The sequence below is a fragment of the Candidozyma haemuli genome (assembly GCF_002926055.2).
Source record: "Candidozyma haemuli strain B11899 chromosome Unknown F_2014730914, whole genome shotgun sequence".
NCBI classification, from domain to species: Eukaryota; Fungi; Ascomycota; class Pichiomycetes; order Serinales; family Metschnikowiaceae; genus Candidozyma; species Candidozyma haemuli.
The window spans coordinates 767668-791073 of record NW_020289912.1 but is presented as its reverse complement, the minus strand read 5'-3'; the positions used below and the strand labels follow the sequence as shown (position 1 = coordinate 791073).

The 23406-nt window shown below is 46.3% G+C and overlaps 9 protein-coding genes across 9 annotated transcripts; 5 read left to right on the top strand and 4 right to left on the bottom strand. All coding sequences in view use genetic code 12, as the record gives it.

Moving 5' to 3' along the window:
• Positions 1–256: 256 nt before the first annotated feature.
• On the bottom strand, positions 257–2170 carry OFI1 (Ofi1p; the record flags this gene model as incomplete). Its single annotated transcript, XM_025487654.1, has 1 exon — positions 257–2170. One exon carries the CDS (start codon positions 2168–2170, stop codon positions 257–259), a length of 1914 nt encoding a protein of 637 aa, XP_025344670.1.
• A 5545-nt stretch (positions 2171–7715) lies between these two features.
• Positions 7716–9668, top strand: KNS1 (serine/threonine protein kinase; the record flags this gene model as incomplete). The annotated part of the gene is made up of 1 exon (XM_025487653.1): positions 7716–9668. One exon carries the CDS (start codon positions 7716–7718, stop codon positions 9666–9668), a length of 1953 nt encoding a protein of 650 aa, XP_025344669.1.
• Positions 9669–12572: 2904 nt separating this feature from the next.
• Positions 12573–13718, top strand: SIM1 (SUN family protein; the record flags this gene model as incomplete). The annotated part of the gene is made up of 1 exon (XM_025487652.1): positions 12573–13718. The coding sequence occupies one exon, from the start codon at positions 12573–12575 to the stop codon at positions 13716–13718; it is 1146 nt and encodes a 381-aa protein (XP_025344668.1).
• Positions 13719–13939: 221 nt separating this feature from the next.
• Positions 13940–14371, bottom strand: CXQ85_004020 (uncharacterized protein; the record flags this gene model as incomplete). Its single annotated transcript, XM_025487651.1, has 1 exon — positions 13940–14371. The coding sequence occupies one exon, from the start codon at positions 14369–14371 to the stop codon at positions 13940–13942; it is 432 nt and encodes a 143-aa protein (XP_025344667.1).
• A 338-nt stretch (positions 14372–14709) lies between these two features.
• On the top strand, positions 14710–16704 carry YBP1 (Ybp1p; the record flags this gene model as incomplete). Its single annotated transcript, XM_025487650.1, has 1 exon — positions 14710–16704. One exon carries the CDS (start codon positions 14710–14712, stop codon positions 16702–16704), a length of 1995 nt encoding a protein of 664 aa, XP_025344666.1.
• Positions 16705–16730: 26 nt separating this feature from the next.
• HPC2 (Hpc2p) lies at positions 16731–18149 on the bottom strand (the record flags this gene model as incomplete). The annotated part of the gene is made up of 1 exon (XM_025487649.1): positions 16731–18149. One exon carries the CDS (start codon positions 18147–18149, stop codon positions 16731–16733), a length of 1419 nt encoding a protein of 472 aa, XP_025344665.1.
• A 105-nt stretch (positions 18150–18254) lies between these two features.
• Positions 18255–19712, bottom strand: CXQ85_004017 (alpha-ketoacid dehydrogenase kinase family protein; the record flags this gene model as incomplete). Its single annotated transcript, XM_025487648.1, has 1 exon — positions 18255–19712. One exon carries the CDS (start codon positions 19710–19712, stop codon positions 18255–18257), a length of 1458 nt encoding a protein of 485 aa, XP_025344664.1.
• Positions 19713–20750: 1038 nt separating this feature from the next.
• Positions 20751–22454, top strand: CXQ85_004016 (uncharacterized protein; the record flags this gene model as incomplete). Its single annotated transcript, XM_025487647.1, has 1 exon — positions 20751–22454. The coding sequence occupies one exon, from the start codon at positions 20751–20753 to the stop codon at positions 22452–22454; it is 1704 nt and encodes a 567-aa protein (XP_025344663.1).
• A 128-nt stretch (positions 22455–22582) lies between these two features.
• On the top strand, positions 22583–23383 carry CXQ85_004015 (uncharacterized protein; the record flags this gene model as incomplete). The annotated part of the gene is made up of 1 exon (XM_025487646.1): positions 22583–23383. The coding sequence occupies one exon, from the start codon at positions 22583–22585 to the stop codon at positions 23381–23383; it is 801 nt and encodes a 266-aa protein (XP_025344662.1).
• Positions 23384–23406: the final 23 nt, after the last annotated feature.

The window sequence follows — 23406 nt, the reverse complement described above, 5'->3', positions numbered from 1 at the left end:
AAAGTTAGTAACCAATAAACAAAAAAGATCAGTTTTAGGGGACCATGAGGGTCCACTGTTTCTTTTTCTTTGCCTCTTTACCCGATGCACAAAGGGTTAAGTTTCACCCTTCCTCAGTGCACAGTGGCTGTTTGGTAAATGCTTGCTACAACCTCAATGTAGAGTACCCTACGTGAGTTCCCATACCGATGATAATATTACATTATACCCTAGTAGCGTAACGTGCTACGGCCGTATGCAAATTGTGTGAGGAGTTCTAGTCCCCTCTGCTTCTCTTCCTGGGAAGCATCTCCTCCTCAGGAGGTTCTCTCTTGTAGCCCTGTTGAGGGGAGGTGCTGCCAGTGCTTTCCAACATTCTGATTCTGCTATCCATGCTGGCAAGCGAATCTTGTAACAGGTTGGTGTAGGTAACAAGATCGTTGTACTTTCTCATCGAAACAAACTTGTTAGCCCTGTCGGGGAGTTGTGGCTTTGCCACCCAGCTGTCACTGTGTGCCGCCTCAGAAGGCTGAGATGAACTTCCTCCCTCGCGTGGTGCCGGCGTCTCTGGCTTTGAATGCTGTGAACTCCACCCGGGAGCAGGAGCGATCTCTGGCTGACTCTGGCTACCAATGTAGGGAATACGCATGCCCATAGGCTGGTGCTGCCCATCCTGGTACGACACAATGTAGAACTGTTGATTGAAGTGATTCTCCAGAGGTCTCTGTTGCATCAAAAAGTGAGGCGATTGAGGATTCAGCGAAGAAGGAACAGCAGGAGCGTAAGGAGTGTTGTTCCCACCGGGATGATTGTAAGTGATATGCTGTACCGGTGGCGAGTTCTTTGGCTCCTTTCTTCCACGAATGTCTTTTGGATAGTAGTCATCGTGTTTTCTGAAGTGACCATCTGGACGATACTCACGATCAGAAGCAAGGCTCCACAGTCCTGAAGACGGCGTCAACTGAGGCTTTTCCTTAGATGCTCTCTCCTCGTCATGATGATGGTGGTGGTGGTAGTGATGGTGATAATGCTGGCCTTGACCGTTTGGAGGATATGATTGAGTCTCAGTAGCCTTTGGTCTGTCAGTGTCATGAGACTTGCGGTGACGAACGTGGTGGTACATTGTGCCAGGCAACTTCTCTCCGTCATGCAGCTTTCCCTCAGTAGTCGTTGTTGTCGTAGTTGTCGTAGTCGTCGTGTTGTAAGGGAAGCGAGAGTTTTGAGGCTGAGAGCCCTGTTGATGTTGGTAGGCTCTCCAGCGATTGATGTCATAATTAGATTTCTTGATCGTATCAGATAAGCTGCCCAGAGATTCACTGCTAAGGCTTCTTGGAGCATTCCCAGTGTAAGGCTGAGTCTTCATGCTGCCACTGTTGTCGGAACCCGATTTAGTCTCAGTAGGAGTGGTAGCACTAGAAGTAGCAGCTTTGATGGAAGAAACGTCTGGAGGGACGGAGGATGCTGAAGAAGACGAAGAGATCGTCTTCATTTGTGGCTTCAAAGCGTCAGATGCCACTTCAGGCTTAACGCCATCGGGGGCAAAGACGTCATTCTTCAGCAGAGCCCGGCTCGGCTGAGGTTTACCAGGACAAGCGTTTGGAGAGTTCAAGTGACGGGTAAGAGCATCAGTTCTGGCGAAGCGACGAAGACACTTCTCGCAGTGGAATGGCTTTTCACCCAGATGTAGCTTCTCGTGACGCTTGAGATCATGAATTCTTCTGAAAGAAAGGTCGCACACCGTACACACATGTGGCTTCGAGCTCAGATGGATGAGCTCATGAGAAACCATATTGTGTTTACGAGTGAAGCCCTGGTTGCAGATCTTACAGAAGAACTTCTTCTGCTTGAGCATATCCTTCTTGTTGATGTCAGGATCTGCCGAGTCGGGTTCGGCTTCTTCCTCATCCTCTTCATCGTAACCCTCGCCATCAACTTCACCCAAGCCGTTCTCGGTCAGGTCGGTGGCAGAAGGGGCCAGATGAGAGAGCAGTTTATCAGAATCCGACGTTTCATTGGACGCATCATTGGACAGTTCTCTGTCGCCCGGTTCTTTGGACTTGTGGATAGGGATGGAGGAGTTCTTCACCTCAGAGTCACTGGAGCCCAGAGAGCCAGGCTTCGTCTCCTGCGGTGGCATGGGATCGGAGTTTTCTAGATTTCGAATATTTAGTCTAGAAGAAAGTGGAGGCATGATGTGACGGGTAGCATTGAAATGAGGAACTAAGGACGGGAAAGTATGATAAATATCTGGGGACGGGGAGGATGATGAAGATCGAGACGAAATATTAATGAATAGAAGTAGCTTCTGGAAGGTTGGTGGTGGTTATAAAAACGAAAAAACTTCAGTTGATGACCAGGGTCCAAAAAAACAATAAGGTTGACAAAAGAAGCAGCAAGTGGACCGGACCAAGAGGGATATATAAAGCGCGGACCAAATTGAGAGGGAGGGAAAAAAAAAGGGTGGGCCTACAGGACCAAAAGAAAAGCGGGACCACTTTAACAAGCTGTGCATGTTATGCGTCAGCGTACTAGGTGCGTTCAGCGTTTAAGCATTTGTAGAGGGTCATTTGGGGAGACTACCTGCATGGGAATGCACGGGAACTTAAATAATTGCCTCTGGTTCAAGCTCAGGCTGGAGGGGGGAGGCACAAGATTTTAGTCGCTGTGCTGCGACCAATTTGCTTTTTTGCTCAGCCGCTGGGCTGCTGGGCAGCTGGGGGGCCCAGGTTGTGCACATGCGGAGTTCCGTTGTGTGGCCGAGAGCAATGAAAAAAGTGAGAAGAGGAAGTACCATGGTAGCGCCACGAGGTGGCTAGAGAGGTGGCGGGAAAAAATTGGTTCCGAAGTTGGGGTTTGTGAAGAGATTGACGTTGGGACTAGGGGTTTTTGATGGCGGGAACCTTCTCGTTTGGACCACTTTCGGTGCGGCTTTGGTCAGCGCGGGACCAATCCCAAAAAAAAAAAAAAAAATTAGGTAGACACACACAGGCTGACAAAGTTCAGGCATGCGCTGCTGCCAGCCAAACACAGCTCCAGGACCATACATATCCCCTCCTCGCTTTCTCCTTGGACCAATTAAGCAAAGGGCAAGTATAGCCAGGAGGTAAGATGTTTTTGTGTCAACCGATTTTGTTCTTTTCCTTTTTTCTTTTTTTTCAATGGTATCCTTCAACCCAATCAAGACTCTTCCACTGGTTATCTCTCCGGGCCCTCGGCACCGGCTGGCCTGTGCTTTTTACTAATCTCCTTCTCTTGCTCAATAATCTTTTTTGTGTGTGTTCTCGCACTGTGGTCTGGCACTTGGCGTCGCACCAGCCATGGAAAGGGTGGAGATTTGGCCAATCATGGGACACACCGAAACCACCTTTTTTCAACCTGAGTAGCCCTTTTTAGACTCTTTTTGTTCAGAAAAATCTATCACGGCTCGTGGCAGTATTCGGTTTTGTCCTGGAATCCCGCCACTGTGGAATTTTCCCGGATTTACCCCGGCTGCTGACCGGCTATTTCGCTCGCCACACGGTGCGGACCATGCTTCATTTTGAGACAGGACCAATCCTTCTTCGCTAGGCGCCCTGCTGCTGGTCTGCAGGTGTAACGGTTTGGCGGGTAAAGTAATTGGTCCAGGTTTGCCACAACTCGGGAGTGGCTGGTGGTGGCGGGAAACTGAAACCACCATTCGATTCGCCGGGGTCGATTTTGGGGGTGCTTTTGTTTTTCCGGATTCAAATCTCAAAGTTATGGTGCTTTTAGTGGGGCTTATTGGTGATCGGATTTCCTGATACGCTCGCACCAAACCTAATCGCACCCTGTGTTTGTGCATTCTCCCTTCTCTGATCCTGGCTACTGCCTGCTTCCTCCCTAGATTTTTGTATCTCGTGCTGCATCGTATGAGTAATAAGTGGCTTTGTTTTCCTTTTCTTTTTTTGTGTTTTTGCGCTGGCTGTTTTCGTTGGGAATGGCCCCCACCCCCCTTCTCTCGCTAACCTCGCCTCGCACTGAACAATGCCTGTCACTGTCGATCGATGTAAGTCTATCTTGACATATATTGTCAATCAGTTTTAGACTTTTTTTGCATCAAAAAAAAAATCTTCAAATTTCCTTTGTTGACACCTCATCGTTGCTTCGTCGGTCGCCACCGAACGTGGGCCCAGCAATCTCATTTGGCGCACCATGTCTGTCAACGTAAACCGCATTGGCGAAGCTCGAGCCAGTCGCAACATTCCAACCGTTTTTTCGTCTTTTCTGGTCCAAGTCCATCTCCTTCTCGGTAGTCCGTCGCTGTTCCGGTCTTGCTTCATCTTTCTTGTCGCCTGGACTTCCGTAGGTTGCTACCGGTGTTCGGAAATCCGAATACCGATAAGAGCTCAAGCATGACCACAATCCAACCGCGAATGGAATTCCGAAGATGAGTTAGATCTAGGCGGGACCATTGGCTGCGAAATGTGTGTCTCAGAAAAATCCAGGGGACATGTCTCACCTGGGTATCGACTCTCTTTTATATGTGCCGACTGAACTCCGCCTGGTCTGGATATGGTGGTGCAGATGGGACAAAGATTATTGGCCCCTATATTTCAGGGATGGGGAAGAGCATGGAAAGGCAAGTACTGTCTCTGCACGCCATGCTGGCTGACTTCCACTGTCTTGTCGTTGGTGGTAGAGAAGACCATTTTGACACACACAGATGAGTTCTCAATAAGCAGCAAACTGGTAATTTTCACTTTTGTAGGGATAATTGATGAGTGTTTGAATTAACACTCGCCTCTTTCGTGAATAATTCGCTCATTTGGTGTTGGGTGGATTCTGACAATTTCTTACCTCACAAGGTGCGAGGACCCGTTCTCTTATATATCCCAGGCAGAAAAGCAAGAAAGAGGCTTTTTGAGACAGGATATTCTTTCTTAATGGGCGTGTTTTGCCTTGGAAACCTTTTTTTTGTATGCAAAATGTTTAACATGGGAGGAAATCCGCCCCAGTGTCTCAAATGCATGTCTGTTAATTGCCGCGGGCTCGTTATATGTTTCCACATGAGATACTTTTTTCACAAAACTAAGAAAAGAAATTTTTATGGATTGATTTATGATTAGGTGTCCAACTTTGCTTCTTTTATTTGTTTTAAATATCTTAGACGCCTTAAAAAACTGTTCTTCACAACCCTCTCTCACCTTCCACTTTTCAACATCTGAGACAAGCTTTTTGTCGATGCCTATGTGTAATAATGATTTTGCATACGATTAGAATTAACCTACATAATGTTCTGGTGATGTTACCAGGCTTTCTTTTGTGGAAGAGCCCAACTTGCATGGAAGGCGACAAATAAAAACTGGAAGAGAAGCTAACAGCTGGTCTAGACATAAGCCAATCGGCTATTTTCCTGAACTGTCGGGGATACTTCCTGAATGTGAATTAGACTCTTCATCAAAGGAAAGCTGGCTGTGGAAACTTTAGCCGTTGGCATATATCATACTCAATATCTGCTGGATATTCTTCTGGAAGAGCGTGGTGACTGGGTCAGGGTCGACCCTTACTAAGTTAGTGAGAGCCAAACAATATATATTGAGCACCAATTCATGATCTTTTAACAGTCGAACCTCCCTTATGCAAGCCGCTTTTCTTTTCTTGATCAAAGGGCTCTTCACCAGCACATAAATCCGGTTTACTGCTCAAGTGTTTGAGCTCTTGATGTGTATTCAACCCTGCCACATAAGTCTAGACTACTTCAAAAAGACGAGAGCTCTGAATCACACCCATACTCCATATGTAGCAGCAAGTTTACTCAAGTGGAGAATCAACTCTCTTGTGCATTTATCTTGTTCAGGCTACCGTCCGTACATGGCGTATGTGGTACCCCTGCAGCCCAAGTTCTGGTCTTGCCGTAGTTATTTTTGTCTTCAGTCACTGATAAGTATCTGAAACCTCATATGAGGCAACTTAGTACTAGGGCACAGCTGGAGAACATCCAGTGCTCGGTAGAGGGCTCTGGGTGGGGCTGTGCTTTATACGATATAAAGCAAACTGGATCAAAACAGCCAGATAGTCCAAAGCATGGCTTAATGCAATATCACATTGGTGCATCTTTCCTTATAGCATCGCTCAAAGCTGCTCATATGGTTATCCAGGGTGATGCTAGAATGCTGTTTGGAAGCCACTGACCTTATAAGTCATCCTATGCTTTTCACTCGATTAAAAGGACCATAGTATTGGAATATCATTAACTGATAGGTAGTCCCTTGACGTACTTTGAATCATTTGCTTAACTTTACAGAATTATTGCCCAAGAAGTTGACGTCACCAACACACTCTAGAAGTCCCACTTCGACACTTGCTACATCGATATCCCTCTTTTTGCTTATACCATTAAGTAGAAAACAATATGTTTTAACCTTTTTCGGTACCTTTCCCACCATTCAAAACCTTCCTCAAACCTCCAAAACCATCCTCGCACTTCCAAGTTTGCACTTTCTTTAAGTATATGCTTCTGCACTAAAGAACCTACAATGGTTAGGCTTTTTCGCAGCCATTTTGACACAGCCAACGAAGAATACAAACAATACAACCGACGATTTCCGAGCCCCAAATCAACTTCCACGCCATTTTGACCCGCCCAGACCAGAAAAACCAACTTTCAAAACAAATCTCTTGATAATAATATTCCACACGATCAGTCCTCGTAGCTCGTATTTGCGGCCCGCCGCACCCACGGGGCCGCCTCATACCACCACGACATTCGGGCCACAAACGCCCACAAAAAGCCCAAAATTAGCTAATACCAATTCCAGGCTTCTAGCATTCTAGAGATCACCTTTTCACCAAATTCTTTCCATCTTCTGGTCCAGTTGTTGCTCCTGTTGGACTGGTGATCTTAGGGTGCTGCATAGACGCCCTGAGCCCCACGTGATGCTCCCACCATGGAACTGGCCAATAACAACACCACCAGAAATGGCAAGTCCATTTAGGCTTGGAATTTCCAAGTGGAACCATTCTAGACCATGTTTCGATGGTTTCACCACCATACGAAGCTGGAATGTGCACGGAAAATGTCTCTTTCCCGTGTCCTTATCGGTCATGTCGCGGCGTCGCTACAGCAACTATCGCTATCTAGCATTATCGCTTAGTGAGCATGGAATAAACATGTAATAGTGTTCCGCTTAAACGCTGCAAAAGAGCAAGTTTGGTGATTCCCACTATGAACATATTATTCTCTTCCTCCCCATACCCCGTGCCGCCCGTAGAAAGTCGTAATTCGGCAGCCAGCCCAGTTTTTGTTCGCGCACGACCTCGTTGAGGAACCCCTGACTTTCGATGTTTGGTCAGCGTCGTCAACGCCATCTTGCCAAATCTACAGACTTACTGCTCAATCTGCTTACGACAGTTAGAATTTGACCCCCAGCTTACCCCTACCCTGCTGCTTTTCTTCAGAATCGCGGACTTTTTGCCGTCATCTACCGCAATCTGCGATTTGCTACCGTCCACTTTCTGGTCATAGGTAGCTACTTTTTGCTTTTCCCCGAAATAAAACAGTGCCTGGCAGTCTTCTAGGTGTCCGGCAAGTGTTTGACGTTTCTTTAGCTGGAGCGTTATCTGGAACTTCTGGATAATCATACGGTCATCCCCCATCGATCCAGCAGTCCCTGGTTCGGCCTCGGACTTGCCTACTTTCTTCATAAACATCCACAATTACTCCAGAACAAGGTTCATCTTCCCATTCAAACCATCCTAAATCTGCCGGTGTGTATTCGATGTCGTTGATTTCCAACAGGAAGAGACCAAGAGGGTTTAGTGAGACCTTTGATTCCTCCCGTAAAGCTGCTGCTTCGGAAGGTGTCCCCAACGCCTCCACGGCTCAACAGAATAAGGTTTTTGATAACATGTCGCCTCTGTCGGTGTCGACATTTAACGAGTCTCCAAACCTCAACCTTAACATCACATTGAACAACTCCGATACCACCAATAATCACAGTTACGATAAAGCGCCTAACGGCAACGTCTTGGTGGAAGAAAACGAGGATGATTTATATGGCGAAGACGATGATGCTTTCGACTTAAATGACGAGGTTGTGTTTCTTGAAGAGCGGAAAATCCAGCCTTCTTTTGCCCAGCGCCGTCAGCATCGGAATAATTCTGATTCCATGCTTCTATTGGACCAGGATGTCCGTGATGCTTACAATATGTTTAATGTGAACAATATTAATGGTAATGAGGTGCCTAACGATGGCAGGCAATTCGAGATACCCCAGCATGCCAACCCAGGCGTCAAAAAGCAAAGAACAAACTCATTGCCGCAACTACCTCAAGCAAAGTGCTTCTACCAAAAATTACCCAGCAACTACATCCTTCAGCATCCTAAGGTAGGCAATGTGAAGACCCACATTATTCCTCACAAGCTTAACCTACCTCCTTGTGATGACGAAGATGGCCATTATATTGTTAGAGAAAACGATGTGTTTGCTAATCGTTTTATCATACAAAAACTTGTTGGACAGGGTACATTTGGTAAGGTTGTTGCCTGCTACGATAAGGTCAACCGTGACACTGTTGCTATCAAGATTATTAGAAACATCCCCAAGTACAGAGACGCCGCTAAGATTGAGTTGCGTATCCTCACCACGTTGAAGAAGTTCGACAATGACAACAAGAACCATTGCATCCACCTACGGGAATGTTTCGACTACCGTGGTCATATTTGCATTGTGACAGATTTGTTAAAGATCTCACTTTACGACTTTTTGGAGAACAACAAGTTTAAACCATACCCTGGCTCGCATATTCAAGCCATCTCCAAGCAACTCATCCGGTCAGTGACTTTCTTCCACGACCTCAACCTAATCCACACTGATCTCAAACCCGAGAACATTCTATTGCATGATGACTCTTACCTGCGCAAACAACTCAAGAGCTCCACTATCATATCCAGTTACTTCAATCTCAATTCTGGTAGCGACAAGCGTCGCTTAGACAAGCCACCCAAGTTCCTGAGGATACTTAACAATCCACTTATTCAGATTATTGACTTTGGATCGGCCATCTTTGACGACGAATACCATTCATCTATAGTGTCTACGCGACACTACCGTGCTCCAGAGATTGTTCTAGGAGTCGGGTGGTCGTTTCCATGTGATGTATGGTCAGTGGGTTGCATTTTGGTTGAGTTGGTGATTGGAGAGCCAGTGTTCCGGACTCATGACAATCTAGAACATTTGGCCATGATTGAGAAGATTTGCGGTACAAAGATAAGTAAAGAGATGGTGAGGTATTCGAAACAGAAGGAGAATGAGTGTGGGTTAAAGTTTTTCACCAACGACTACCGCCGTCTGTATGGCGAGCATTTCAGTGACGATGACGACGATGATGTTATCATTGACGATGAATCAACGGAAGATAACTCGCTCTCGTTGATTTTCCCCACGCCAAGCACGCCGGAGAAGTTTATCAAGAATGTGAATCTGCTACTGCGGATTGACTTGTTCATCAGCGAACGGATCGGGTTGAACATCAACTTTGACTACTCGTTGAGCGAGAACTACCAGAACAACTGGCACTTGATCAACTTTGGCAACTTTACGTTTTGGTGGTTTTTCATTGACTTGTTGCGGAAGATCTTTGTGATTGATCCGAACGAGCGAATTACAGCGCTCGAGGCGCTTGAACATCCGTGGTTCAACTTGGGAATCGAGGATGAGGGTACTATTTAATTCTAGACAAGCCTATTGGAGAGCAGAACGGCGTTCGGGGCTCCAGATGGCTTTCGCAGGCAAGACGCACGCATGAGTTACGACCGTTTAACTGAGTGTGTTATTGGCTGGGATTCAGACAGAGATAATGATTATTAGGTTTTATTTTTTTTTCGCCATGATGTCCAGAGCGAGAGAACAGGCGCCTGGCACATGGAAAATTGTTTAAAGGAATACGAAGGCTGAAAGTAGCCAGTGACGAGAAAAGTCCAACAAACCAAAAAGCAAGGACCGAAACGGAACGATACACCTTTTTTTGCATCTACTTTTTTTTTTCTTCGACGTTTCGGGTTTATGTAGGCGCATGTGGATAATATGACTTCCAAAACGAGGTGAATGCCATGCGGCGCGATGGCCACAAAAGAAGCAGGAGGAAATGAAAAAAAGCTTTTCCTCATCCTATAGCATTGGCGATTAATACTGGAATAGGAGAAGGGGGTCATTTCTGGCGAAAGAGTGTTGCACTCTCCTACTGAAGAGGCTTAGAGTAGAATGTTTAGGGAATAGGTAAACAGCGCGAGAGCAAGCGAGGCTTAATTGGAGCCAAAAGGGCGTAGCAAAAAACAAACGGGCTGCGAAGCAAAAAAAAAAATAACAGGGCAAACAACAAAGGCAGAAAAAAATAAGAAAATGCCCAGTGAGAGTGAAGAAAAAAAAAGTAGTAAAACAACCGCTGGACATGAAGATTGTAGGAAAAAAAAAATCCAGGGAATCGAAAATCACTAAGAATCAAAGGCCAGTGGAATTCAAAAAAACCTCCTGTCCACCCTGCAATTCCATTTACGAACAGTCTGTTGTCATGTGTGGCTCTGGAATGAAAAATGGACGGTTTCAGGATGAAAAAAGGCAGAAAGGCAGACAGGCAGGCAGGATGGGCCTGTGAGTGAGGAAGGAAAGATTGGCGTGTGATTGGCGTCTGGGAAGTTTAAACAAGAAGAAATAAAAAATGTAAGGGTAATTCGGGGATTTACAGAGGGGCCCCTTACGTTATTTTTGTTTCGAGAATGAGTTGGGTCCGTGGTGGAGGGTTGGTGAGATGTAAAAGTGAGAATGGGAAAGTGAGAAATGCCAGTGGCAGTGGAATTTTTCAGTTTGGCAGCCAGTGCGAGACGTAGAAGAGGCAGCTTTTATTGAAAGTATCGTTATTTGTAGAGATCACTGGAAGAGAGGTAAAGAGATGGAAGAAGCCCAACGGCTTCTTTTGTTTCTTTTTCATTTCTTCCTTCTTCTTCGCTTCCTCTTCCTTCTTTTCCTCTCGCTTCCTCATCCTTCCATTTTTCTCTTCATGAACCAACGCTACTGCCTCGGGCCTCCCCAGACACGCAAAGAGAACCCTGGAAATGCAAAGAATACGAAAGACCATAAATGTACCCCAACGTAGGCCACAGATGGGCCACACCAGCGAGACCAGACCACTCCAGGCCAGGTGTTCTTTGCAAAAGAAACGATCCAAATGCATAAGCGATTACACGGCTGCGAGGCAGAACCCACCAGAGGGTCCACACCAGGGTCCCGAGGCGACCCCAGGCGTCCAAGGAGTTGAAGTAGTGGGAAGATAGAGATATAGTTTTGAAGTCGTTAGTTGTAGTTTTCGTGTAGTTGCCTAGTTTGAATCAACTGGCTTGGATCGACTGGCTGATCAACTGGCCTAGTCGACGACCAGTCCTCTCTACCACTGGTCTCTTCTTAACAACCAAGAAGCCGTGGTTGCAAAAAAGCAAGAAAAAGAAATGGGACTCCGACTACGACTATGACTATCGAGTCTACGACTGGCCAAAGGTAAAGTGGCTAAGTAGCTAAGAAAAAAAAAAATGGAGTACAGTCTGGAGATGAGACGTCTAGAAGCTTTAAGAAAGCAGCACAAAAAATGAGCCCTGGAGTCCCAAAACCGAAACCTAATTACTCCAGAGTTGCTGGAAACCAGACCTTCAAATCAACCTTTTCTGGTCCCTCTTGGTCCTCCTGGTCCTCCACGGCCTGTCAGACTGGAGGCTTCATTGACAGAGGGGCGCCACCGTCCAAGCCCAAATAGCGAAGAAATATCGCAGCCACAGACGCTGCCAGCGATTCCTGGCGTCCCAGCTAGCAGCACACGAAGAACAACGGTCCAGCCCTCTAACAGTATCGAGTGGCACCGATCCGAAGCTGCTTTGTGGAGTGTGTTAAGCGCTTTGCTTCAGGTCGCCGAGGCCGAGTGTCTAAGGCGGGGGGGCAATGCTATACTTATATAGGAAAAACGACCAGATTCTGACTTGAACTGTCACCTTCAGCCAGCCACCTACTACCCATTCCCCACTGTCAATAAACAAACAAAAATGACAGACCGTGAAGCCAAAGCCATCTGGTGGCTGCGAAAATAAGCATTGGTTTCAATCCAATGATTTTTTTTCCCCTATGTATGTCCTGCAGAAATCAATGGTGCCGCGACAATTAAGCCTAGTTTGGTCGTTAATGACAGGCCAATCCGTCAAAGTCTAGACCCCTGGGCCATGCGCCTTTTCTCATTTGTTGTCATTTCCTGCACCCACGACGCACAAAAAAAATTGCAGCAGCAAAAAAAAAGAAAGAAAAGAAAAACACTCACTGGTGGTGCCTTTCTGCCATCTCCTGCCCGAGGCTATATATATTTACACGGTTTCTCGCACCAAAGCCCACTCCTTTTTTTTTTGTTTAGATCCACGGTCCATCACATTCCCTTACGAAAATAAAGGCTCAGCATTCCTTTCCCCCGTTTTAACTTCCAACTACTTTCTTTCTTTCCTTAAATCGTTTGGACGTCCATTCCTTAGGTTCACTTTAAACAGTCTTAGTGATCTTGTTCCAAACGCTCCCCAACTATCGTCTTTCCTTAGATCCCAAGTTAAAATGAGAGCTTTTATCGTATCCACTCTTTTGGCCTCTGCCATGGCCGCTCCATCCGGCTTCCACAAGCACCACCACCACCAGAACGAAGCTAGAGCTGTTGTTACTACCTTCAGAACCGTTACTGTTGGTGCCAACGGTCAGCTCAAGGAGGCTGCCACTGAGACCTCCTCGGCCTCTGCTGACTCCATCACTACTTCTGCTAGTACCGTGACTACCAGCTCTGCTGCTGCTTCCTCCTCGCAGACTTCTTCCGCTTCGTCTGCTTCTTCTGCTTCCTCTTCGTCTTCCTCCGGCTCCCTGCCATCTGGCGGTGCTGGTGGCATTCGTGGTGACCTCGCTGACTTCTCCGACCCAACTGAGAAGTTCGAGGATGGTGTTCACGACTGTGACTCTCTCCCAACCGGTCAGGGTGTCATTGGCATCGACTGGTTGTCTGAGCTCAACGGTGGTTTCTCCTCCATCATGGACATGGACGGTGAGACCTCCTCCACCTGTAAGGACGGTTTCTACTGTTCTTACGCTTGTCAGGCTGGTATGTCCAAGACCCAGTGGCCTGAGGACCAGCCATCTTCTGGTATCTCCGTCGGTGGTTTGTACTGTAAGAACGGTAAGTTGTACCGTTCCAACAAGAAGAAGGACTACTTGTGTGAATGGGGTCACAAGGGCACCAACTTTGTTTCCAACATCAAGAAGGACATCGCTATTTGCAGAACTGACTACCCTGGTTCTGAGAACATGAACGTCCCAACTTTGTTGGAGGCTGGTAAGAAGGCTCCTGTTTCCGTCGTCGACTCTGACAACTACTACATGTGGAAGGGCGGCAGATCTTCCACTCAGTACTACGTCAACAACGCTGGTGTCTCTGTTGAGAAGGGTTGTATCTGGGGTACTGCTGGTTCCGGTGTCGGTAACTGGGCCCCTGTTGTCTTGGGTGCTGGTAACACTGCCGGCAAGACCTACTTGTCTTTGATTCCTAACCCTAACAACAAGGATGCTCCTAACTACAACATCAAGATCAGAGGTACCAACGGTGCTTCTACTGTTGGTGCTTGTTCTTACGAAGATGGTAACTACAAGGGCGGTCACGGTAGTGACGGTTGTACCCTTACCGTTGACGACGGTGAGGCTGAATTCGTCTTCTACTAAGCTGCTTGCATTTCAGATACCCTTCGCTTATACCTGTGAATGTATCAAAAGTTTGAATTTCGTTCGCCTACAGTATTGTTCTTGTATACCTGAGTCTTCGGACTCGCTTTTTGTTAGATATGTAAATGTTAAAATTGTTTGAAAAAAAATCATTCATTGGTGTAGTTTAAACGCATATCTGTTTCATCAGTTGCCATGATCAGCACCCTCTCCTGTCGGTTTTAGCCGAATGCTATCGTCTCACAATAGCCCAATACCAATTCCCCGTTACTCAGGAACAAATCATGCAAATCGCCTAGTTTTTCGTCTGGATTAGGCTGGAACGTGCTCAGCACGTACAAATGGATGTGTTTTAGTCGTAGCCTTTTCATAAGGTAACTCAGCACGGTGGCAACTGTCTGGGAGCCAGATATCTTGAATATGCTAGGATTAATGCCAGGCGCTGACCCGATAGGATGAAAACGAAGAGTGACCTTATCGCTGCGAGGTTCCAACAACTCTTTCAATGGATCTTCTTTGTTCTCTTCGTCCCGTTTCGGGAGCACCATTGATGTTGATAACGGTACCTTAGCTTCAGCAGCTTGCGCCTCAAGCTCCACCAGCAGCTCTACCAGCAGATTCAGCAGCTCAGCCAGCAGCTCCAACGGGTCCATTGAAACACTTCAAATCAAGAAAATAAACAAAGTCAGTAATGAATGCCTTTATTGGCTGAACCAGTGCGTCTTCTTCCCTATCTCTTTCACCCTGGGTAATGCTTGCTCTCGAGTAAACCTAGCGCCAGCGCTTTCTCTCAACAGTAAAGAACCCTTTAAATGGACACAATCTTTTGTACTCTCTGCTGCCAACGACAATTGTCAAACAAAAGAAAACACCTCTTTCTTCACTGGTGGTATACCCAAAACCCGTGCCACCAGTTTATACGATAGTGAAATATCCGGGGCGCGGCTAACATTTCAAGTGGATTCTCCATCACCAACCCATCTTCCTTACAATGTCTGATACCGAACACGACCTGGTTGCTCTGGATACCACAATTGAGGCGCAGGAGCTTGAGAAGATCTTTGAGGTGTTTGAGACGGCCGCCAAAGAGGCCAAAGAGACCGGCGACTTCTTGTCGTATTCTACCATTCTAGACATGTACTTAAGCGAGCCTGAACGGTATCGTATGGAAGAAAGAGACCAGATCTTGGGTCACTTGCGTAAGACTTTGGATGCTGATCACGATTTGGTTTATGAGATTGGCTGGGACTTGCCGGCTTTGGTGCTTCCATTTGTGGAGTCCAACTATGGGTTTGACGGTGCTCTTAGAAATGCTCCATGTGTGTATAACGTGTGCAAAATCTTTGAGGTTTTGGCCCACCATGGAAACCTGAAGGAATTGTTTCTTAAGAGTACTGAGCTTTTGAGCTCTTTGCGTGAAAACGATGCTCGTACTGATGATGATCTCCGCAGAAAGAAGTTTTACGATGTGAAGCTTTACTGTATCTTTGAGTTGGTCGATAGTTGCTTGCGCCGTATCCATACGCTTTATCCGTCCCGTTTCTTGGGAATGACCGTGGCCAGTTTCATCAACTCGCTACATGGCAATCCTGTGGCTGATATTGAAGAGGCTGACTTCAGGTGGAAGAGAGTCTACAGCTTTGCAAGGAACTACCAAAGACCTCCTCTTCCAGAGAAGATCGAAGTTTCTGCTGAGGAACTTGAGAAGATCAATAACGACGAGGACTACTTGCAGCGTAAATTGTTGACTGGGTTTGTCACTGAGGCTGTTAATTTGGTCACCAAACGTACGGTCGTTGGCTATGCTACTGACTTCTTCAACCATCTCCAATGTTTGAGTAGGGACCCTGAATCAGAGCACCAGCTCGAACTACCGGTTCTCGATCGTCTCGTGGAATTGGCCTTGTCTTTTGATGTCGACTTGACTGCTCATTTCAGAGAAATCCTAGATGAGAGCAATGACTTGGTGGATCCTCTGGAGTTGGTTGGCCAAGATGACGAGGAAAAACATGGCCACTTGTTTGAGAAGTTGGTTGTCAGCTACCAGAAGAGTATTGTTGGTTCTTTGGTCAGTAGTGAAGCAAAGGCCGTACATGATTCATCAGCTGGTATCTTGGTACTTTTCACCCATGCTGTTGGTCCTACTCGAAACATGTCGAAAGTCACCGTCACAATCAGCGAGGCTGTGGCTCTCACTCTTCGATTGGTGGTGCCAGGTATGATTCACACCACCTTCTTCAACAGAGGCTTCACGGACGTGGCTGTGTTCTGGTCGTGGTACGCGATTCATCAGGCAAGCGTTGACAAGAGAAGCCTTTCATTGGAGCTCTCAAAGATCCCATCGCTCATACTTCTGGCCTACTTCCAAGCCTTGTTGTTCATCTTGATCTCTAGTCGTGAATCGCCTAACTTGAGATTTGTGGTTCTCACCCTTTTAACTAAGGTTCTTGCCCATGCTCCTGAGGAAACAAGTTATGCCTTCTTGATCGACTCGTTGAACGACTGTCCTTACGAGAACCTCAAAACCGCTTTGGTGGGCGTCTTTAAAGAGTTAGTTACCAAGGAAAAGACCGACCTTTGCGACTTGTCAAGAAACTTGAGCGAGACTACCATCACAAGTTCTGAGGAAAGCTCCAAGCCAAAGCCTCCTCCTCTCCCGAAGAGAAACAGTTCCAGAAGTACCAGATTCATTACCTTGACTGACAAGAGAATCAAGGAACTACAAGATGTCATTCATAAGACCATTGACCGTACGTTCGAGTCCGAAGAAGGAACTACGACCGTCAATAAAGAGTCTTGCAGCACGCTAATCGCCCTCCTCAGTCTCCAACATGTCCTTCAAAAGTCAAACCTTGTCCAAGACGAGACTGACGGATTAGTCAAAACCTTGAAGGAGAAGGTTCTGAATCTCGAGAAAAGCGAAGACCCTACTTCTGCCAACATGGCTGGCATCTTGAATATCTCTCTTGAGCGTCTTTCTAGTTAGAGACGTAGACTTATTAAATATATATATTATTTCTTACCCTTGGCAGCACCCTTCTTATTCGTAGACGTCGTAGCTCTGTCTTCAACCAATGGTCCCCAATAGACAAAGAAGCCTTCTTTGGTGGTGGTGATTTCCTCTTCCCATTGAAGCTCTTCATCATCAATGAAAGGATCTTCGTAGTCGTATTTACCAACTTTCCTGTTCATCCTTGTCTCTTGTTGCCTGATCAACTGTTCTTCTGTCAACTCTTCGTTATTGGCCTTCTTCTTTGTTAATGCATTACCCTTTTCGTCGACAACCTGAAGCTCGTCGTCGTCATCCTCATCAGCTCCGTCATCTTCATCATCGAGCATCTCATCCATGAGGTCGATAGCTGACTTGGCATTGGGATGTATAGTGTTCCAACCGTACTTCTCTTCTGCAAGCTTTAAGACATTCACGACAACCTCAGCCTGTCCAGGTAACGGAGCTTTGGGGTCAAGGAGGGGAATGTTCAATGCAATGATTGGTGGTGGAGCCGCCTGTTTATCTTTTTTATCTTCTTGTGGAGACTCTTTCGTAGCGTCTTCGTTCTGCTCATCTTTCTTGAGAGACATCATAGCAGGCTTATCTAGTTTCACTGGCGGATTCTTCGTCTTTGCTTTATCGGTAGTGGCTGTAGGGTGAATTGAAGGTTTGTCAGCTGGCGCAATGGCGATCTCTGGAGTCTTCTTTTTACTCTTAGGGCCTGGTTTCTTGGGCTCTGCCTTGACTTCAGTCTTTGCTGTCTTTTTTGCTGTGTCTACTTTAGCCTTCTTTGCTGTACTTTCCGACTTGGTCGATGATGCTCTCTTCTTCTTGTCGGCTCCAGCTGGCGCTGGCAGTATTGCACTGCTTTCTTCAGAGTTGATGATGGAGTTGATAGATGTCTTGCTGGGCCCAGATTTCTTCTGTTGCCACTGCTGTTGTCCTGTTGCTCCGTTATCCGCTAAAGGCTCCGTTGAAGTCATCTTGAAGTTACTTTGAAAGTTCTTGATGTAGTCCAGTACAGCTCCAGGCGGTTGTTCACCCATTTGTGAAAGCTTATACGCCAAAGGTGATGGGCGACGATAGGAGGGTGCCAATGGTACGGGCAGTCGCAGAGCTCTTTCGTTATCGTCCACAACAACAATCTCTGGCGGCGACGAACGTTCGTCATCTATGACTATCGGTTTCTGGGCAGAATTGGGCCTTAGTTCTCCCAGAGGCTGAAACTCAGAAACAAGACTCAGAATAGGATTCGGCTTGTAAGGAGATGCCGAAGATACAGATGGAGGCGGGCTCTGGGAACCACTATGGGATGTCTGAGGAGCTGGAGTTTGGTTCTGTTGGTACGTCTGTTGATGATTGGGCTGCTCACTGTTAGCGTTTTGCTCCTCGCCTCCACCGCCTAAAAGCAGCAGTATGGGTACGTTCCGCTGGCTCATGGGATATATTTATTAATGTGTTTTTTCCTGTTTGGTGGTATCGTTGACACTTTGATTATGGTGAAAATGCTAACTTGATAGTGCGCACAGTATTGGCTATGTAGACTACGCTCTATCTAACTGTATGACGTTTGAATGGAAACCGAGCTTACTCAACTCGAGACAGGTATCGCTGCCGTAGCCTTCGATGGAGTTCATGCTGAGGTTTCCGTTCCAGTAATCGGCGTACACTTTGCACATGGGTAAGCCGAGACCAAGCTTGAACTTGTAGTTTCTGTTGATCAACCTGTCTAAGGTTGACTTCTTCGTTTCAGGTGATGTTTCTGCCATAGATGTGCCTTGAAGTCTGTCTTGTGGTTGGATAATGGATGACCCTGCTGGCGTGACTTGCAAGTTAGAGTACATTTGGAGATCTGGAATGGAATGGAAATTGGCAAGACTCTTTCTGGCATGGCTGGGAGACTTACCAAAGGACCAGATCGACTTGAGTTTGTCGTGGCTGATTCCACCACCTTGATCTGAGATTCTGAAAGTGACCAGCTTCTTGGAATCTATGATTGTAACTCTTATAGGTGGGAGTTTCTTCTGTGTGTGGCCATGAGTGGTGATGGTAGCTTCTAACGAGTTTCTGAGGATTTCACCAAACAAGTAATGTAAATGAGGCACCATGAACGGGAAGCTCAACGAGGTATCTCCTTCAACAACCAAATCAGGCATGAGGTCCCGTTCTGGGAACGCGTCCAAGGAAGAATCCTTGACCAACTCATGGACCATCTTAAAGTGTTCAGCTGCATTGCACTGATGGAAAATCTCACCAATGTAATCGGGAGATTTCCTTTGGTATGGATGCTTTTTATAGATTTCAGTAAGAGACAAGTGCTCCTCGACAATGACTCTTCTACTGATTCTGGATCGAAGCATGGAACTCATGAAAGCGTCAAGCTCCGGCTGAGGTAAGCTCTCCAAGATGGAAACCTCTAACGCTCCCATCATCAAGTGGGACAAGTTAAACACGTGTTGGTCTAAAAGAATGCTAATATCCTCGCAGAACTTTTCATTCTCTGCTGCAGTGGTGATATTGGGGATCTTACGGAAAGCATTAAACAGATGGTAGTAACTCTCGTAGATCTGGGCAAGATGGAAATTGTTAACCACGCCAAATGGAAGCGTCTGTAAGTCTCTGATTCTCATTGCCAAACGAATGGGAAGCTCTAGTCTGACGAAATTGGCCGATGCAAGAATCTTCTGTTTGGTAAGAGCCTTACCGTAGCCAGCCAATTGCCTCAAAGACACTGGGTGGGGCAGTTTTTCGGAGTATTTCATCAATACTTCATTCTGAAAGAAGTGCTGGGGAGTCAAGATCAGCGAGTATGATGGGTATGGGCCCAAATCTTCAAGGTGGTCAGCAATCTTCTGTTTGCTCACTAACGAAAGAATATCGTCGTCGATATAGGCGTGAGAAGAAAGCGGCGAGCTGTTAACAGACTCTTGTGACTTGCTTGAATATAATCTAACCCCTCTAGCCCCCTGGATGGAACGTAGTGCTATGTTTCGTTGTAGCATATTGGATAAGAAGTAGTGGTATCGCAGATTATCATGAGACTGGAGATAAGACCCAGTGACCAACAGATAATTGAAATTGGGCTAGCCGAGGAAGGCAAAGTATAGAGGATAAAGAGAGAAGTAAGAGAGTCGATTTTTGTCGGGTTTGAATATTTTTTCGATTTTTAGTACACTTGTTTAGTTTCTTTAGTCCAGAGGTTTGGCTAATGTATGTGACTAATTCGCAGCAATAGGCAAGTGGAACCATGCGAATGCAAAAACTAGTGTTGATAGAAAATACCACAAATATTATAAAGAAAAATTAAAAAAAGATCCAACCGTTCTTGGACTCTCCAGCAACTAATTCATCCTTCATTTCACTCCCATTTACTGAAACCCATCAACTGGTCCCCTTGACGATGGTGGTACACTGCGATTGTTTGATTGTTTGCAGCCATTCTAAACAAACTACATGGGCTTAGTCTGCCCCCTAATACAAACACTACCCAATTTGAAAGCAATGTTTTCCATAACAGGCAACCCAGACGAATGTGGCCTACCATTCCCAGGCTAGACCATCCCTGGCCAGCCCTGTCGTCACTATCTCCCAAACGGCTTATCTCGTGTCGACTGCAGAACAATGCCAAATGCTAATTCACTTACTGGGAAAGGAAAAACACGAAATAGACCGTGAATATGGAGGGTCCCTGAAATGCAAAGCTTATCTCTCTGTGGTACTTCCCTCTGAACATTGCGGCGCGACCTGTCAAAATGGGTGCAAAACATAACCAACCGGGGAGGCATCACCAGCCAAAGACATCTCTATAAAAAGCATTAAATTTATTATCATCTTAAAGAGTGTCTTAAAAACTCAAGAGATCTCTTTTTCAACGTCTAATTGCCACTTCTCGTGTAGGTGGATCTGGGGCTGCTTGCAGGACTGTTTACCGTTCCCCAGATCAGCCAGCCACCCTGCTACATCCATCGTCAGATCGTAGTTTGTTTAGACTTCACACTTTAGGTCCATTTTTTTTTTTCTTTCTTTTCCTGCCAGTCGCCATGAACGTCTCCCGAACCGGCTACTTTTCTTCCGACTACTTGGACAGGCGGAAAAACCACTCGCAGTCTACTTTCCACTCCAGAGCCAGCCTGATGTCTCCTCGAGCGACTAGCCCAGATCATTATTCAGCAGCATCCACTCCAAGAAGCGAAAACCCAGATGATCTTGATGAAGCAATCACGCCAGCGCATCTTAATTACCTCTACAAGAAACAGCAGCGCTCGGTAGACTATTCTGACTATTATAAGCCAAAACGGAAGCATGACGATAGTTCCTCGTTCCACACCCAGGATCTTGAGCTGGTTACTGAACAGCCAAGGAAGATCCCGGTGGGCTATGAAGGTTATTATATGGACCAGAAGAAACGGTATGAAGAGGCAGAGGAGGTAAAGCCTAAGATGTTCACGCATAAGACATTTATGGATGTGTTTGATAGGGACCAGGACGAGCGTTTCAACCCGATCGACGTTGTGTTTGATGATCCTGAGAAGACCAAAGAGCTTGAAAAGAAACAGAAGTTTTCTAGAGCCATGAAAAACGTGCAAAAGAAAGTTGGTTTGAACGACTACAACTCGTATGACTACTATACGCAAAACGAGATAGACGATGCCAGAAGAGCCAAACGAGAAAAGGAAAGAGAGGCCAAGGCAGCGAAGCAGAATAGTAAGCTGGAGAAGAAAGCATTTAAACTTGCATTGAAGAGGAAAAAGAAGGAAGAGAAGGAGAGAGAGTTGTTCGTTCAGCATGTGAGCGACAACTCTGACGATGAAGAGATGGAGGGTTATGAGGAACCGCAAAACGAGAATCTCAAGAAAGCTTGGAAACGGAAATGGAAGAACGCTAAGAAGGCGCTTGGTGATGATTATTTCGACAATTACAACCGAGAAATAGAAGCACGCCAGCAACTTAAGCAGCAACCCAAGGAAGAACAAGAAAGAGAGGATGTTGAGCAAATGGCATCTGCCCTGGGCACATTAGGCCCCAATGCTGGTTTTCATCCACTCTGGAACTACATTCTTTCATGGCTAGTGTATACTGCTCCTTCAAGCCAAAGCACAACAGCTCCAAGTGGAAAGATAGTTGAGCTTGACAGAGAAGCTGCTGTTGTTCCTACTGAAAAGAAGAAGAAGCGTACGGGCAATGGGAACCCATTCAAGAACTACAAAAATAAGATGAAGAAATGGAACCAGCCGGCTTCGGCATATTTTGCAGGCGTCAAAGGCATGCCAGATTCAATGTCGCTTCAGCGGTTCGACCAGGGAAGCCAGGCATCTACAATCTACACCTACTCCGAATTCCCAGACGAAATCGAAGTAAGTGACGACGGCAATCTCAGCGAAGAGATCATCATGGGCAACGACAGCTTGGACTCGTACCACGGGTACCCTCCCACATCAGCACAGGCCATGATGACCAAAGACGGAGCCCTTGGCAGGCTACATGAAGGTGGACCAGTGAAAATCGTCTCCAACATCAATCTGTTGATCAAAAGCATCAAAATCATGAAGATCATCTTTGCGCCCATTGACATCATTGCAGTGCATTTCCCTTCGTTGCAGACGCTTGTGATCCTCATTGAGTTGGTGATATTCATGTGGATCCTCTACGAGCTTTCCCTCCTCATTGATGCGTTATGTATGGCGGTCAAGGCGGTATGTGCGCCGATGATTGCCATTGGAAAGTTCATGAATCGGATAGTATAAGGTAAAAAATAATTTAATAGGTATTTAGGAATTAATGTTCAGCACTGTTGGGTGCTGATATTGGGTGCAAAATTCATAGTACTACATCTGGTCGCAGTTTTTCACTTCTCCAGATCTCTCCATCAACTATGCTTCCGAGACACATGAGCACACAGATGCTCCTGAGAGGCTGCAGATGGCCTAAACAGATGAATTTGAGGTTTCTTTCGACGCCGCCTTCAGGTGAACCCACTGAGAAGCCTCAACCAGAGAAGAAACTCTCTCCTGAGGAGGCCAAAGCGGAAGCTGCCAAAGTCCACGTTCAAACACTTAAAGACATGGGATCTATTTTTTCTTCAGAGGGAAACGACGACGCTACCCAGCCCATTGATACGGCGCCAATCTTTGAAAACCCTAAGCTTTTTGGCCCCTTGAGTCTTTTACACCAGGGCCAGGTCTTGAAAGAGCTCCAAGATAAGTACGATAAGAAGTGGAAGAAGCTCACAGAAACTGATAAGAAGCTTGGATACTACATTGCATATGGTGATTGGGGCGTACGTGAGAAGTTCACTAACTGGAACACGTTGGAACCACCACTTGACCTTCCCTTTACTGTTCCATCTAAGATCCGGACCGCTACGCCTAAACCAAGTGATCCAATCAAGAAACTCGAGCCAGTGATTCTTGCAGAGACTCCTGTAAGAAAGGAACAGTTTGATATCAAGAAAATGGACCCTGTGACCAAGACGTTTATTTACATTACCGTTTTCATAGCCATGTTGGCTCTTGCTAGAGATAAGAAGATTGGCGAGGAAGGCAAGCCCACTGAAGTCTTGATTGAGGATAAACAGGCTATGGAAAGGGCGGAGAAGAGAGCCAGGGAAGAATTGGAGAAGAAGGTTGAGCCCCCTAAACCTGGCAAAAAGTGGTACTACTTATGGCTCAGATAGACACGGCTCAGAAGCACTGGATG